The following is a 17,819-nucleotide window of genomic DNA, read 5'->3' as shown; positions in this document are numbered from 1 at the left end:
GCAGCATCACCAGCCACAGATGCCTCATCGTCCCCTCGGGCTGAGTCTCCTCCTGGGACTGTCGAGCTCTGCTACCACTTCCCCTGGGAGAAGGGCCTCGGTCTCGGGTTTGTGTGAGCGTGAGGATTTTAACCAGACCTTCTCTACTCAGAAATTCCTCCCTCTCCAAGGGAAACAGGAAGGGCCTTGGTGCAATACGCTGAAATCCCTTCTGGGTTTCCTCACCCCACAGATGCCTGAGGCAATAGGCAGTTACCAGCACTGACCCTGGCCTCTGCCCAAAACTGCCCTTTGTGGGGTTTTGTGTATGGCACAAGAGGGGCACAAAGGGTAGCAGGACAGGCAACGGTCACATGCTGTTACACAGGATCCTGCCTTTCCAACTGGCCTGTGTCTGACCCTACACCTCCCAGCACCTCTGTTCTGACTGAGATTTTCCCTTTCTGTCCACTGAAAGGCATGAGTGGGCACCAAGAACACCCGGGTCAACCATCAAGTCATCGCTTGAGAATGGGACACAGGCCTTTTATATCCACACCACCAGCACAAGTATGGTCAAGCTCAAGTGACCGGAAGTTACCAGTGGATGGATGACTCTGACGTAGCCTAGAGTGAACTGAGTTGGGGGGCACAGTCCAGTTTCCCCCAGAACAAATGGCCACATCCCAATGACACTCTTGGTAATTCTGTTTGGCAGGTGTTACCGGGTGGCGCTCTCATAGTCTCCTAAGAGTCTTTTCTTAGTGTGCGAACAAGTTTTCAGCTTTGGGAAGACATGCTGTGTGTGAGTTTTGTGCTACGTTAGCTTTTGGTGTAAAAGAGAGCTGTGTGAGCAGCAGGAGAATTTGCTCTCTGCCTTGGACTCTGATTAGAGAAAATTCTGGAGAAAGAGTGGCTATTTGGCCATCTCCATTTCAGGATTGGTGTGTGCATGTAAATAAAGCACGTTACACTTAGAATATACCCAGATTGTCACTGATTTCTCCTCCACTGGGAAGCCAACCTGCAAAGCCCCACACAGCTGCTATCGCTCGGCTGAGGGGCAGCCCTGGTATCAGAAGAAGGGACAAAACTACTTCAATATCCTTGGATCAAAGGCCCAAGAAGAGCCTCAATGTTTCACAAACAAACATCAACCATCTGCAAGGTAGGTGACACCTCCCAGTACTGAACCAGTCCCCTCTGGTGTGCAGAGAGGCACCACACAACAGGACCAGCCAGGACATGGAGAACACCATAGCCTTATCCGAGGGGGAATGTAAGTAGCTAGAGCGAATTTACCAGTTTGGGAAGTTAGCCAGGATTTTGGATTCACACGCTCCATCTTTTCTACAGCGTCATGGAAATTTTAGTGGCCCCAAATGGTCAAAAACTTGGTTTTAATCCTCATTGGAATGGCAGTGCCTCCACCAGTACAGCAGCCTCTCACCACCTAGGCATGGCATTCCCACAGCCGATGAGAGGAGAGCCACCGACTGAACCAGAGCCACTTCCTGCGGAACCTCGTCTTCCATGGAAGTTGGCCCTCCGAGCCGGCACTGACCCAACCCTAGTTCACTTGTGAACGGAGACAGGACCACAGCACAAAGTTCAGTAACTGGGCTCAGAGTAATCAGGGCTGCAGTGGGCATGAATGCTGAGCCTCTTGCAAATAAAGGTGCCTGCTGCAGGTCAACGCCGAGGCACACCCATGGGATAGCCCTGAAGAAGTGTGAATCCCTGCGTTCCGTTCTGCACCTGAACTGCCGACAGAAGACTGATCTGGAGATTTTTAACCCTGCACCTTTCCCCAGGTGCTAGCAGGGACACTTATCTGTATCCTGTGTAAACTCTGCTCTAAAGATCCCTGTTAAATTTTTACACACCAGATATTGCATCTCAGGAACTCCAATGCTTTTAAATGTATATAGGCTGTTCAGCATATCCCATGATGATGTCACGGCATCATGTCTGTTCTCTTGTGGCTGTTTAGTCTGATCAGTGAATAGCAAAGTCACAAACTGATGGGAAAGTGCAGGCTCCCACTGAGGATTTGGCATGTCACTTGGCCCTGTTTTTCATGTCTGTCTTCCTCAAAGTGTTTACAACCTTCATCAATAGCTGCTCTCTGGGATAGGTCTGTCCTTGACAATGTCTCCAAAGTGACCAGAATTTCTACCATACAAAGTGAGCTTTTAAATAAATCCCACACTTATGGGAATGCTGCTACCACAACTGTGATTCAACCAGGAGTTGGCTAGCCTGGCCCCGAACCCAGAGCCAACAGCTCACCATGCTCACAAAGGGCACCTAGGAATGCACCCCGACGTTCTCCAGGCAGTTTTGATGCTGTGGGGACCACTGAAAAGGATTCATTATTCAAAAAGAGCCAAAGCCAAGCTCCAGCAGAGCTGTGAATATCGACACAGGTTTTAGAAAACCACAGTAATAATCTGACACCGAATAGGGCGTGTTCACCGCTGCTGCTCCTCACCTGTGTGCTCCTGAGCTGATGCTGCCCGGGCACCACTCCCTCCCCACAGAGCGGATGCAGCCGGCCCACAGCCTAAACCCACTGTGAAATTAACTGCCTCTGCAGCACATGCTCTCGTGGCCTCCTCGCAGAAGTGATGCACCCAGCACAGGAAAGGGACATTTTGCACCGTTGCCAGGTCATTTTATTATGAAAAAAATACTTGTTGCAGCCCAGTTTTACCTATAACAAAACCCACCGATACAGCACATGCTCCACAAGCTCCTGTATGTGGGGGGATCAGAAAGTAAAAGGGAACAATATGAATCGTACATGAATCTGTCTGCTAGAATGCAGGCGAGGCTGTTTTTAGTGACCATGCAGAAAGCTCTCCAGCTGCACAGCCATTTCGGGATTCTTTTGTACAGTCATTGGTTTCTTCTTGCCCTCCACAAAGCCTCCATGCAATGGGAGGCTCCACCCCCCATCTGTTTAAGTGACGACAGCTCACCAGCCCCTCTTGTATATTACATAGTTCTGCCATGTACTCAGCTGTACTGCAGGAGAGATAAAAATGGTCAGCAAAGGAGTTGGCTCTATAGACACCCACCCACCTCTGCACAGAAACACGCTGTCTGTCCTGGCCAAAGAAAGCATTTGCACCTCTCCAGCACACTGCTCTGAGACACGGCTTGAGCTAGAGAGATGCTACATCATTCCCTGACCAGTGTGGGTAGGGCCACAATTCTCACAGGATTGCTAAGCACAGGGCTTTTCTTCTGGCTGTGTGGTGTTCCACATGCCACTCATGAGCGATTTGCTCCTTCAATCTGCTCCAGTGCTTCACCTGAGAACTTTTACTTCATCAAAAGTCCAGAAAAGCTCAACTGGACACCCCTGCCCTGCCCGCAATGCCAAACCACACACTGCAATGATCACCCCCTGCGAGGCTGAGCCAGAGAGCCAGGCACGCTCTCCAGGGGATGAGAAGGCAGTACACAGCATGCACATTGCATGGAGCATTCCCGTGTGAAATGCTCACACACAGCAAACACATGCTTGTGGGTCTAGAATAGAGTGAGGGTCTCCCCATATCTGCCCCTTTAGGAGCTGCTGTGCTGTGGCTAACGCATTCCCATCTCAGAGACAGATTCCCCTCTACCCAAGTCCAAGGGAGTTAAGGATTTTGTTAGCAAAGAGTGACAAAACCAATGTGACAAGCCCCAATGAGTCTGTGCTCTGAGGCAGCCAACCAGACCTCTTTAATCAGAATCACTTCCTTCCTGCTTTGCTGATCCAACAGCTGATGCCAGTTCTTCCTCTTGGCCTCTCAATCGCTCTCCTGTGCGGGCAACAGAAAAGCCAGTCAGTGATCATTGTGTAACCGGAGTTTAAAAGGGCACATGACGGGGGTGATCTGAACTGTGCTACCCAAACTTCCAGCATATCCACCAATCTTGCCAGCAAGTTCCCCTGCTCAGGTCCCAGTTATTTCTGGAGTGGACGTGAGTGTCACCCAAATGGTTGGGCGAATCTGGATTCTACTGTACAACTCGTACCACTAAAGGCTCTGGGCACATCCCACAGACATGTGTATCTGCCCACGGTGGGCAGCAATATTACCCCTCCCCAAATCAGCCACCTGCCCATCAAGGAAGCAACCAAGGGGAACTAACAATGGTTTTGACATATCCGGGGAAGGCTTGACTGGAAGCGTGCTCTGAGGACCAACACGTTCTGGCTGGCTGACTGCCAGAGGGAGGCAGCGTTACTCTCCACCCTAGACACCTCCTCGATGCTCCTAGAGAGAGGGCGCCCGGGGGGTGGAGAGGGGCGGCTCATTCCTGACACTATTCCACAGCCTTTCGTTTTAAAAAGTTAGACCGAGCTCCACTGAGCTTGCACTGGAGATCGCTCTCAGCCGTGAAATTGCTGGAGAACCCAAGATTCAGAGCAGAACCAGAAACAAAGGTATAGCATCAGTGCTAAGCGTTGTCCAGAGAGAACTGGCAAGTGAGCGCCAGCTCTCTACAAGTCCAACATGTTAAAAACACCCTCTCTGTTCATTTCCACTCATGTTGGAAAGTCTTTTCTGTGGCTTTTTAGACTGTGACCCTAAGCCCCGCTCTGTTCACTCTACACACGACTGTAATATGCTTTGTACAAAACACGCCTTGTGCAGCATCATTTGAAAATTAATCACTCACTGATCATTAATAGGCTTGTGTGATGAATGAGTTCTGGATACATGCTGGAATTATGACTGAAGTGTGTTTAAAGCAGGCATGTCCAGGGGAGTTGGTAAACAGGTCTGTCCTAAACAAAGGAATGGGCTTTTACCCCAATTGACATATAAGTAGTAAACGGGGCCATCAAACTAACAAGGGGAGGCGATCACAGGAAAGAGAACACTTTTCATTTTAGCAAACACCTGGAAGGGAAGAAAGAGCAGGGAGCTTCCTTCTCCACCAGACTCAGTGTTACCTTTCTCATAGCTTGAAGGAACTGTACTTGGAGGGTAACCTTCAGAAGAATCCATTTCAAGATTCTCTGGACTATAAAAGAAAGGGGCAGAAAACCCAAATTCTCTCTCTCACCTAACATGACACAGGAACCAGCACTTTGGGTTCTGGAGGAGATCCTGATGGGAGGAGCGAGGGGGGTGGTAGCCCCCATCTTGCCAAAGACTGGGCGAGAAACGCTATCTTGAACAAAGTCTGTATCTTAAGTTTTAGACTTTTAGATGCACGTTTTCACTTGTAGTTGCTTGAAATCAATTCTAACTTTCTTTCTTACACTTGAACTCACTTAAAATCCTATCTTCTTCTGTTCATAAACTTATTTTACTTTTAATTTAAACCCGCAGTGCTGTGTTCGATTCAGGTGAATGTTAGCTGCAGTTAATGTGGCAAGCTGTTTGGTTTTGTCTCTTTAAAGGAACAAACAAACCATATTATTTCTGTGAACATTGCAGGAGAGGGCTGACATGACAGAGGGCACGGGTTTGCGGTCACCTGCTAACATGAACCAAGCCTGGTAAAGACGAGAGTGTATCTGTGATAACTGAGGCCGGCTCTTGGATTCAGAGTGGTTGAATCAGAGCCGTAGAGCACACAGAACACGGCGTGCAAGCTGGCTGTGTGTGCGTCCCAGGCAGGGAGCATAAGCAGCGGAAGCATTTTGGGGCACTCGGGATTGCAATACAAGTGGTGACCCAACCTCCCACTGGAGTGTGACACTGACGATCAACAATATTTAATGCCTGAAAACGAGGCCACGATTTTCAAAGATAAATATGCGGGCACCTAAGTAAGTAGCCTGCTTCTCAAAGGGCCGAGCTCCCCCGCAGATCCCTCTGAGCTCAGGAGCAACTGCTGGGAGCACTTATACAGACGCATACAGAGCAATTGAAGAGCCTCATTTTTGTCTCCTGCCTTTGAAAAATCTTGGCTCCAGTCCTTCCCAGCCTATCACCATTTCCACGGCTCCCATCCGTTAGTTCAACAGCAGCAGTGCACTTACTTATCAATTCAGCAATTGCCCTTTGTGTTCTCTTCTCCAGTTTTTCCAGTTTCTTGGCTACGTCTCGCTTTAAATCCCTGGGGGAGAGGATGGTCATTTAGCAAGAAAGCCCAACACACAAGCACACACAGGGTACATCTACACTACAGGGTAATTTCGAATTAACTTAAACCAGTTTTATAAAACAGATATTATAAAATTGATTGCACGCGGCCACACTAGGCACATTAATTCGGCGGTGTGCGTCCATGGTCCGAGGCTAGCATCGATTTCCGGAGCGTTGCACCGTGGTAGCTAACCAATAATAACAACAACAATAACTTCGATTTGCGGCCACGCTAACCCTAAATCGATATGTTAATATCGATTTTAGCATTACTCCTCTCGTTGGGGAGGAGTACAGAAATCGATTTAAAGAGCCCTTTAAATCGATATAAAGTGCATTGTAGTGTGGACGGGTACAGCGTTAAATCGATTTAACGCTGTTAAAATCGGTTTAACTGCTTAGTGTGGACCAGGCCACAGACACAAAGCTAGCCCACCAGCTAGCCCAGCAGAAAGGATCCATGCATCTATTCAGAACCAGTCTGGGGTCTTGGATTAAGAACAGCCACAGAGACACTGTAAGCTCCTTGCGGCAGAGATTGTGTCTTACAGAGCAAGCTGCTGGCACTTTAATCACCATCAGAGCCAATGCAAGGGCCACGCAGACCAGTCGGATGGAATACTCCTGCCACAGGTGTCCCTAAATACCACTGCCAGAGCAGGGGAGCAGCAGCAATCCATCCAATTCCTGTTTTAAGGGAAAGGGTAAGAGAAGTGCCAGCTTCTCGGGGAGGGATGAGAGTCACCTCACTGGGGGAAGAAGGGGAATGAAGAAATCCTCGGCTCTGCCCCTCCCCACAGGGCAATTCTTGCCCTTCCTAAGTGAGAGAAGACAAGCACCATCCACGAGACCGAGAACTCCCTGAGATTCCTGGTGGCCACAAGTCTCTCTCAACTGCTGACACTATGCAAGACCCACAACTCGCATTAGTCCCTCCTCAACGCCCGTGCCCGGCAATCCATGTGGCCCAACACTCACACTCAAAGAGAAGCCAACTCCCCAGCCAAGCACAAAACACCAACACTCAACCAACAAGGAGAAAATGTCTAATGCACCACACATGCCAGGCCTGTGTGATTTGTGATGTATCTATCGGGCTTCAGAACAGGAAGATGTGAAAATCCAGCTGAGGAGCACAGTGGGCCAGGCCCTTCTGTGCCCCTCATTTCCATCGGGAACCTGCCACATACTCTTTGAACACAGATGCTCTTGGCTTCGGAGGCCCCTGTCAGTAACAGATTCCTTTGCATGTTATCCTGCGCCCACTATTCCAGCTGTGCGTGTGAAGCCTGGTGCCTGTGCCTGCCCACATGCTGAAATCAAGGTGCTGTCATGCTATGGGACCATTGCTCACTATGTGATTGTACAGTACCTAGCACACCAGGGTCTTGATCCCAATCAAGCCTCTACATGCAAACGCAGTGCAAAGAATACAAGCATCACCAGATCCCTTCATTATTAGCCAAACAGAAACAAAACCAATTGTATCCATCCTAGAAACTCCCAGACGGTGGAGATCAGCACCACTTATCTGTCCCATCTAGCCAATCCCCCAAGAGCCAGAGCCTGTTCATTTTTTTACAGGATATTGACTAGGGTTTTCTGCAGTGGTGTCCAGGGATGGGGATTTTAGTTCTCCCCTTGGGATACTGTTCTATACTCAGATCTCACTCCTGGGAAGTTTCTCTTGATCCTGAACATAAGTTTCCCAATTTCTTGTCGTCCCAGCTGGTACAACCTTAACAGGGTTAAAGTTATGGAAATAGCTGGAGCGCGTCCCTGCTACCACGAACACACATGTGATGCTTAGGACTAAAAGGACTGAATCAACGTAAGCTAATTCCTAAGATAGCACTTACCAGTCTGGCTTTCTGGGGGCGAGGTTTGCCAAATCCTAGTGGAAAAGGAACAAGGGAATTCTCATTAAGAGCAGCCAAACTAACGTAACGGAAAAGAGTGAGTTTACAAGTGTGCACAATTATATTTCAAAGCAGGTATTGAAGATCAAGACACATACCACTTCTTCAATGATAGGCTCTGGCTTCGCGGCTTCTAGTTGGTCTTTCACCTTATCTTCCACTAGAGGGAACAACAGAACAACAAATGTTAACCGAGTGTCTCATAAGAAAGCCAGCACGAGGACGATGCTTCACTTTAGTATTTAAGAAGGTTTTACAAAACCGAACCCCAACAGACATGTGCTGGAAACTACTTCTGTACAAAAACATTCCCCTGCAACTTTTGCAACCCAAACATTGCACTCCAGAAGCAAAACTGACCATAAACCACGTGAAACGGACATCCATTGTCTGAACTTAGAGACATGTGAGAAGTGAGCAGCAGCAGCAGCACTGAAGTCAATTGGACTCAAACTGTTTTAATATAACCTCTGCTGCTGTAACACTGGAAAGAAAATGGATTTGCTTATAACATATGACCTGAGTTGACAATGTCAATTTAAAGCAAGCAATGATGCACAGGAGTGAGCTTTCCTGCAGAAGTAGCATTTTCTACAGCCCTGTCTCTCAACCTTTTTGATACTAGGGACCAGCTTGATGCCTTCCTAGGCTACAGTAGGGAGATCACGGGGACTGGCACCGATGTACAGACTAGTCGTTGAGAAACACTGTCTTAGAGGAAGGACAGAGCCCCACAATCTGAAGAACTGATAAGATGACTGGTAAACTTTATTCCCAACTATTACTGTATTTAGTGTAATCATGGGAGCCTTCCCACTCCATTGCTCTGTGGCAAATTACTTTAAACTCCTTATCATAACTCTTTACATTATCCACCTCTGAACTCCCACTTACTCACAGCATATGACACCTTCTTCCCTCCTGCAATGGGCACATCCACCACTGGGAATGAGACACCCCAACCGGGAGAGCTCTGAACTCAGAGAAGTATCAGAACTAGAGTAAAATCCCTGCTTCAAAACTAATGTAAAGCCCCAAGTGGAACAAGAGACAAGGAGAAACTGCCGGCAGAATTCCGTCTTTCCTTCTGCTCAGACGTTGCAAGAAGGAGAGGCCTGGTCCTGAACACTTCGAGAACAGCAATATTTACTGGAGGACACGACTCTGCACTCGAGAGTGCTATTTCTATCACATGCCCCCTCCCCCGGGTGTTAGAAATCCATTGACGAGTGGGAAACTCTAGCCCGTTGGTTTAATTTGGATCTGTTCTGTGCTTTCATGGATGCTCCCGGCCGGAGAGAAAATGGCTTTGAATGATGAAAACAAACACACAGAAAGAAACATGGACAAGATGAACTATGATTAGTGAAGGGTGCTGTCTGGCACAAATCGAGGGCAGGGTAGACTCCATTCCCTTGGCAAACTCAGGCTGGGTCTATAATATGTTAGAGCCCAATTCTGCTTAGACCATGGTTCAGTTCAGGCTACAGGAAAGAGCTCTCTCTGTACCTGTGGTTCTCAACTTGGGGCCTGCGGGCTGCTTGCGGCCCACTCAGCACACGGCTGCGGCCCACGTGACCTCCTCAGGGCCAAAGAGGACGTATATAGTGTGTGCGGATACGGCCCACATAACAGAGAGAGCTGCATATGCAGCCCACAACGGTAAATGGATTGAGAATCACTGCTCTGTACTGTAAGACGAGGCTGTGAGAAGGGATGACTTGCAGTGGGGAGATCCTCTCTATTTTGTTACCTGACCTCTACGTCAAACGATGCGGTTACTTCTTATGCAGTTTTAAATGAATACACCCTCTTCTGATACCTAACAGGAGTCCTGACTTATCTCTGCCCCTCCCTCAACAATCACTGATTTTAAACAAGCCTACAACCCAGATTTCCATGTTTCAGTTACAGAGCAACTCCCCTCCCAAGGCATACAACACCACGCAACACTTACAGAGGGAAGATTGCTGAAGCAGCGTTGGGCTATTACAAGCCACTGGCATTCTCTTTCAAGGAGATCACAGCTCTGCGGAGGGGCTGGTAAAGATGACCAGTTCTCAGACATCACTGGAAACAAATCGAGGCAGCTATGCCCATTTCCCACTATTATAATTGTGGGAAAGTGCCATCATTGTTTCACAGGAGGGCAAACTATGAGATTCTGCCCACAGCTGAGATCCACAGAGGCCCCAGTATTTCTAATTATAGTCACCGCTCCCGCACTCAGCACTGTAGGGTATTCGTCATCCGTTCCAAACTAATTCCTGACACTCCCATTATTTGGCACACATTTTAAAGAGCTCTCTTCTGCGAGGGTTTAACACCACCATGCTAGCGGCAAGACAAATAGGGATTTTTGTTTTACGTTAATTAAGGGTAAGTGGATTTTCAAGCTGGAGAACAGGACCAGATTGAAAGCCCTGAAGTTATGGCTAATGTTGTCAAACATGGTTGCTTAAAGTTAGGTGCCTGAATAAAAGTGGCCTGGTTCTCGGAGGGTGCTGAGCACCCTCCAACTCTCACTGACTTCCAGGAGAACTCTGCTCCTCTGAAAATCAAATGACTAATTTACAGGCCTGAATTTGGCTTTCCAGACCTAACTTTAGGCACTCACGTTGGGAACCCTTGGCCCGATGTTGTCTGCCCACAGAAAAGGTTTGGCATGGGCAGTCGCAAGGCAATCTCCTCCATGCTGCCACATTGATATGCCTCCACCCCGACCTCAAGGGAACCGCCACTGGAGGGCAGTCTCCATGCTCCTTCAATCCCTGGCACATCTCCGGACTCACTCAAGGGGCCTGTTTATGACACACACAGACTGGCTTAACGGAATTGGCTCTGAACCTCACAGACTCATTTCGCACAGGCCATCCGACTGCCGCTAAGTAGGAAAACCCTTTCCATCACTTCTAACCCGAGCTGGAGTCAAACCCATGAGGAGTTAGAGAAGAAAGGATCAATTGCCCTGTTGAGATGCCTCTGGCCCATTCTTTGGAGACGTAAGTATAAATGACTTGGCAGTTATCTCTGCTGGGAGGTGAAGCTGTAGTGTTGTCCCTGCCTATGCAGTCCCTACTCCTGCTCATTTCCTGCTAGTAATGGCCATGGCCTGTGGGAGAGGTTTATATGAAGTGTAAAAACCCGGGACATGAGCACTGAACCACTCTAGTCTAGTCTATATAGGACCAATCCACGGTCACACTCAGATGGCTTCTAGACTATAGGGACTATCTGCTCATTTCTCCGATACTGCTGGGAATGATGATTTAATTCATCCTCCGAGCCATTCGAGGTTCCCCAACTGGGAACTGTGTACCACACAGCTGAGTTGGACCAAGTTCGAACGAAGACTGACAGACCATGGGAGGAGCAATAACAGTGTAAATCCTGAAAAGAGACTCGTTTAGACTAATCTCTTCAGAGCAGGGACTGCAGCTTGTTCTAAATTCCCAGAGTGGCAGGCACGTGCCCAACACCATCTAGTTTATAATAATAAATTGCACAGAAAATATAAATCAGGCAGGTGTCCAATAGCTGGTTTGAACTGAAAAAGAAAGGACTGGGGATATGCAACTGCTCACCTCGAGGTCACCGGGTCAAAGGCAGTGAAAGCAGGGCCGGCGCTTTCATTAGGAGTTTTGTGCGCTCAACAAGTGGCGCACGGGAGCTTCCAGCTGCGCTCCAGTCACACCGCGGAAAACAGCGACAGGCATCTGGGCAGCTCAATGACTACCGCTGTCGCCTGCGGCAGTGCAATGGGAGTGGAACCGGAAGCTCCCGCACGCCCCGTGGGGAACGCACAAAATTCCGCCCCCCGAATTCTGCCTAGGGCGCCAGAAATCCTGACGCTGCTCCTGAGCGAAGGTCAGTGGCTTAACTGATGGGCAGCTGTTTGGCGACCAGCGTCCAATGAGTATGGTGGATCTCCCCCCAGTGCCTAGATGAAAACTGTAACTGGCCCCTCGCTGGCAGCTAGAGCAGAGGCCAAGGACTGAAGCATTCCTGCTACAGCACTAGCAGAGATGGTCTCTCCAGATAGGGCAATGCGGAGGAAATTGGACATGTTGCTGACCCTTCACTCTCCAGGGTGATCAATCCAGCATCTTTCACATCTTCTAAGTTTTGTTTTTTAAACATCATTCCCAAACTCTCAAAAACTCCCTCTCCAGCACCTACCTGAGGCTGGCTTGGCCTGAGGCACCTTCCTTTTCTTGAGATCTTCATCTTCAGGAACATAATTTCGCAGCTTGAGCTCCCTAGAAAGTAAGGGGAGAAAGCAGGAGAAGTGTAAACACCTGCACATTCCCCCTCACCAGCTTAACTGCTACCAGCTTAACTGACATGCACAAGAACAGAGATGGCAGCAAAGAATCCTGTGGCACCTTAAAGACTAACAGACGTTTTGGAGCATGAGCTTTCGTGGGTGAATACCCACTTCGTCAGATGCATGACATGCATGCATTGACATGCATCTGACAAAGTGGGTATTCACCCACGAAAGCTCATGCTCCAAAACGTCTGTTAGTCTATAAGGTGCCGCAGGATTCTTTGCTGCTTTTACAGATCCAGACTAACACGGCTACCCCTCTGATACAAGAACAGAGATGAAGAAGTCAAAGTTCTCACTTTCTGTAATCGATAAATAAGGAGAGAGACTTTGAAGTAGATGGACACAATTGAGGCTGGTTGACCTGCAAAGTGAGCCAATTCAACAGATCGGCCACCTGCTCAAGCATTTTCTCTGTGGCGAACAAGCCTTCAATAGGGAAGTCCTGGCTGTGGAGGGGCCCATATTTCACTGCTTCGATACACATGGGATTACACTGGAACAAGCGGGTCTGATTCTCCCAGCAGGAAAGCCAGAATGAGGTCCATTGCCTGTGGCGTAATGCCACTGCTGACGTGACTGAAGCCAACAGAGTCACAGCACTTGCATCGGGTCAAGGTGCAAGAAGGTAATGGTGTATTTCAAGGCGAGATAATTTAAAGGTAATTGGAATTGAACAGCCCTTGTTCGCCTCATATCCAGGGTGTTTAGACTTAGGGCTTGTCTACATCAGAAAGTTGCAGCGCTGGTGAGGGAGTTACAGCGCTGCAACTTAGGAGGTGTACACATCTGCAGGGCACCACCAGCGCTGCAACTCCCTGTTTGCAGCGCTGGCCGTACTCCCGTTTTGTCTCGGGTGTAGAGGATCCAGCGCTGGTGATCCAGCGCTGGTAATCAAATATAGACACTTACCAGCGCTTTTCTTGACCTCCGTGGAATAAGCAGGTATCCCAGCATACCTGAGGAAGCCTCTGGTAATCAAGCTGGTCTCCTTCCCCGGTTTGCTCTCGCGTTCCCCGAACCCCGAGCAAGCAGGTCTCCTTCCCTGAGGTTTGCTGGGTGGTTCCGGGAACGCGAGAGCAAACCGGGAAAGGAGACCAGCTTCGCCGCGGTTTGCTCTCGCGTTCCCCGAACCCCGAGCAAGCAGGTCTCCTTCCCTGAGGTTTGCTGGGTGGTTCCGGGAACGCGAGAGCAAACCGGGAAAGGAGACCAGCTTCGCCGCGGTTTGCTCTCGCGTTCCCCGAACCTCCCTTGAAGCCGCCCAACAGCGCTGCAGTGTGGCCACATCTAACACCACTTGCAGCGCTGGTTGCTGTAAGTGTGGCCACTCTGCAGCGCTGGCCCTATACAGCTGTACTAATACAGCTGTAACAACCAGCGCTGCAAAATTTTAGATGTAGACATGGCCCCAGCTACTTATGGAAGGAGAGCTGCAAAGCAACATGCAAAGAGAACACGGTGTGGATTTCTGTGCAGAGTTCTTCCACTCGGGCTGCGTGGAGCTGGTGGGCAGGCGGAGGGAAACTATGCTCAGCCCAGAGATGTGTGTTCATTAACCCTTTCCAGGCCAGGATGTGAAGAGTTCCAGAGATGCTGCTGAGCCCCTCTCCTGTTGGGTCCATTTTTTTGGTCCTTTTCATAATCTCTCTCTGGTTTAAGTCTGTTGTTTTTAGGTGTTTCTATGCTAATGAAGTCCTGACCCTGCACATACGTAACTCTACTCATGTGTGTAACCTCATTACTTCGGTGGGATTACTTGTACATCAGCTCACACAGCAGGGAGTTCCCTGGTGCCACAGTCAGACAAGTAACCACAATAAACAAGAATCTGCATATGCTTTTGCAAGATCAGGGCCTTGAAAGGTGAGATCTCAGAGCAGGGACCCTGTCTCATGTGCTTGCGAACAATGCTAAGCAACAGCTGGTGCTATATAATAGTATTTTAGCCCATAAGGCAAATTAAGAAGATTAAACTAATCTAACACTTTAGATTGGTTTATCTGTTCAAGATGCTCTAAAGCTTTCAATTGGTTTAAGTTGTTAATGCAGCATTAAGGCCCTCAGTTTAAACTGCAAAATACATTAAAAATTGTGGGGGAGGGGAGATGAACAAGAGGGTTAGAGAAAAAGCCAAGAGGTGGGAGCCAATCATGCTGTTCTCAAAACTGTTTCTTAAATGATGCACCAGAGAGTAATTCATACCTAGAAATTCATACCTACCCTGCGATACTTCAGGGGCCGCGGGATTTGTAATGAACCTTGGAATTAACTCACTTCTTGGTCAGGCACTTGCATCAGTCAGAACTGCCCTGGAAGAGCATTTGACTGCTGCTGTTCAGCATATTGCATGACAAACCATTTTCATCTAGATCCTGTGTAAATAGTGAATAGTATTTCTTCATTTAAAAAAAAAATAAATCAGTGATGGAGTAATTTGGGATTTTGCAACTTTTAATGGCCAGTTTTAACACAGAAACCATTTCCCACTGGATTCTAGGGCCTCTGTCTTTAAAGGCAAGTTATATGCGAGGTATGTTTTATGTTTATGCCTGTTTTAATCTGAAATCTTTCTTGTCACACAAAAAGGGGCAGCATTTCACTTGCTACTGTATGAATTCCTCCACCTAGACACCCAGCCAGCAGTCAATAGTGTTGGTCTGTCAGTTCTGATGCTGGGAACCAATTTCTGGTGTTTTTAATAGAAACAAAACAGATCCCACTAAATCAGCTGCACTGCACAGATTCAAAGTATCAGTTTCTTTTGAAGTCCCACTTTTGTTCATATTTTGGTAGCGTCAGGAGGCCCTAGCCAACATCAAGGCCCCGCTGGGTTAAGTGTCGTACATACATATACTGAAAGCCGGTCTCTGCCCCAGACAGCTTACAGTCTACGTAAACAAAGCGGGCAGGGGGCAAGAGAGAGGGGCAGAATCTACCCCCTACCCCCACGGCAGCAGGAAAGATAGTCCAGTGTTTAGGGTGCTAGCCTGGGATTTAGGAGACCCAGGCTAAATTCCCAGCTCTGCCACAGACTCCATGTCAGCTGCTTGGTCTTTCCATGCCTCAGTTCCCCAACTGCGTAGGGATCACAGTACTTGCAAGGGGACTGGGGGAATAAATGAAAATTTGCAGTGCTCAGATACTACAATGAGGGGGTCACGTAAATATCTAAAATAAGCAGAAGAGCGGGAACCAAGCCCCAGAGCAATTTAGTGACTTACCCAAGAAGTTTGTGATAGAGCCTGGAACTGAGCCCACATCTCAAGTCCCCCCCACTCTGACATAACACCATGAACCAGACCAATTTTCCCACCACTGGGCAGACACTGGCAGAACAAGGGTGATTAAAAGAAACCCATTCCAGCAGAGATTAGCATGGGCCTGAAATACAAATGGACGCCAAACATTTCTCCCTTTGTGTCAAATGCAGGTCAGAGTTCATGGGATTCACTTTTAAACACAGCAATTGTGCTTCTTATGTAGTGCACTTGGCGCTGGGAAGAAATCTTTTACTAAGCTGGGCTTATGAAGGAACGACAGAGGGGGGGATGGGAAGCGACTGATTAACCTTACAGGACCAGGTGTGTTATGACGACAAGAACTGCTCCCCTGAGCAGCACCTTGGGGATTCCCAAGGGTGCAGTCCCAGGGCCTGGCGTGATTAGTGGGTTTGCCAAGATTTCTAAGGTTAAAATGAAGGCAGCATTGGCCGATTGCTCTCATCTAGGAGGGTCAGGATACTCAATACCTACTGAAGTCAGCGGGAGTGGCCAGGTGCCCCATGTCTCACAAGAACCAGCCCTTTGTGCTGCAGAGTAACAATCACTAACAGTGGTGGCTTACCATGGTTCACTGATCACCTCCCAGAGGGCTTTCCAATCTTCAATTCCCTCCCCAGGGCCAGGGGAATTACAATATACTGCGATTTATCCAAATAGCACAAGGAACATGGATTCTGTGTGGATAATGAAGAGAGCAGCCCTTCACCCCAGTCCTCTCCCTCAGTCAGAAACAGCTGGACAGGGTGCAGACTTAGCTGTTGTCACTACACATGCACAATAACAGTGTGACAGCCGACTCCCAGGCTCCTGCAGCTGCTCGGCTCGGCTCGGCGCGCACACGCCCCAGCACTGGCTCCTTTGGGCTGCCCAGGGAGCACCACTGAGGCCACGTCGAAGAGGAAGCTGGGCACCTCGGTTCTGCATAAGCCAGGCCAAGAGCAACAACACTGACCAGGTGAAGAGCAACTCCATGGCAAAGGGGTGGGGAAGAGGCGAGGGAGCGGTGAATAGGGATGTGCACGCACAGGTGGCGGGGGAGGTCACGCCAGCAGCTGGGTTGGGGGGATCACTAGGGGCTTGCATGGCAACAGCTGGGCAGGATAGTACATGGGCAGTGCCACCAGGTCATAACATATTTCCCAGATTTGGACCTTAGCGTCCAAAATATGGGTGTTAGCATGAAAACCTCCAAGCTTAGTTACCAGCTTGGACCTGGTAAAGCTGCCACTACCCAAAAAATTAGAGTGTTTTGGGGCACTCTGGTCCCCCCAAAAACCTTCCCTGGGGACCCCAAAGACCCAAATTCCTTGAGTCTTACAACAAAGGGGAATAAACCATTCCCCCCACCTTCTCCCTTCCAGGTGTTCCCTCCCTGGGTTCCTGGAGAGATACACAGAAGCAAGCTCCGTGAATCTAAACAGAGGGACTCCACCCTCCCCGTTTCCAGTCCTGGAAACACAAGTACTTCCCTCTTCACCCAGAGGGTATGCAAAGTCAGGCTTAGTAAATCCTAACACAAAGAGATTTTCCCCCTGACTTCTTCCTCCCACCAATTCCCCGATGAGTTGCAGACTTAATTCCCTGGAATTCCCACTAAAGAAAAACTCCAACAGGTCTAAAAAAGAAAGCTTTATAAGAAGAAAGAAAAATACATTAAAATGGTCTCTCTGTATTAAGGTGACAAATACAAGGGCAATTGCTTAAAAGAAATATGAATAAACAGCCTTATCCACAAAGAATACAATTTAACACATTCCAGCAACTACACACATGTAAATACAAAAAAACCAAACCTATGGTCTTCCTATCTTTGTACTTACAACTTGGAAACAGAAGATTAGAAAGCTGGAGATAGAAAAATCACTCTCATAGCCGAGAGGGTCGGACACAAGACAAAGAACAAAGAACTCCACACAAACTTCCCTCCACCCAGATTTGAAAAAGTCTTGTTTCCTGATTGGTCCTCTGGTCAGGTGTTTCAGGTTACTGGTGTTACCCCTTTACAAGTAAAAGAACATTAACCCTTAGCTATCTGTTTATGACATTTAGCTTACAGTAGTCCACGCAAAAGCGTATTTCCCCATCTGGTTTGGGTACCAGAACCACTGGAGATGCCCATGCACTGGTAAGCTATTGGAGAAGTTGGGACGTGCCCAGTTCATCTCTACAATAGACTTAACCAAGGGCTACTGGCAAGTACCGCTCGATG

At 48.5% G+C, this 17,819-nt stretch overlaps 1 protein-coding gene across 6 annotated transcripts in view; it reads right to left on the bottom strand.

Moving 5' to 3' along the window:
* Positions 1–2,630: 2,630 nt before the first annotated feature.
* CCDC12 (coiled-coil domain containing 12) overlaps positions 2,631–17,819 on the bottom strand; it is a 91,375-nt gene continuing 76,186 nt past the window's right edge. For 5 of the 6 annotated variants that reach the window (XM_050942822.1, XM_050942824.1, XM_050942827.1 and 2 more), the window contains 6 exons: positions 12,179–12,258; positions 8,098–8,159; positions 7,940–7,974; positions 5,975–6,051; positions 3,711–3,794; positions 2,631–3,009 (listed from right to left, as the gene is read on the bottom strand). In XM_050942822.1, the coding sequence (XP_050798779.1) occupies positions 3,715–3,794; positions 5,975–6,051; positions 7,940–7,974; positions 8,098–8,159; positions 12,179–12,258 (334 nt within the window). In that variant the 3' untranslated portion in view covers positions 2,631–3,009; positions 3,711–3,714. The remainder of the gene's footprint in view (positions 3,010–3,710; positions 3,795–5,974; positions 6,052–7,939; positions 7,975–8,097; positions 8,160–12,178; positions 12,259–17,819) is intronic. The other variant, XM_050942823.1, reaches the window with a different exon arrangement.

This window comes from Gopherus flavomarginatus, chromosome 2, assembly GCF_025201925.1.
Source record: "Gopherus flavomarginatus isolate rGopFla2 chromosome 2, rGopFla2.mat.asm, whole genome shotgun sequence".
In the NCBI taxonomy this organism is placed as follows: Eukaryota; Metazoa; Chordata; order Testudines; family Testudinidae; genus Gopherus; species Gopherus flavomarginatus.
Note: the sequence above shows the minus strand (reverse complement) of the source record. Positions and strands in the feature narration are given on the sequence as shown.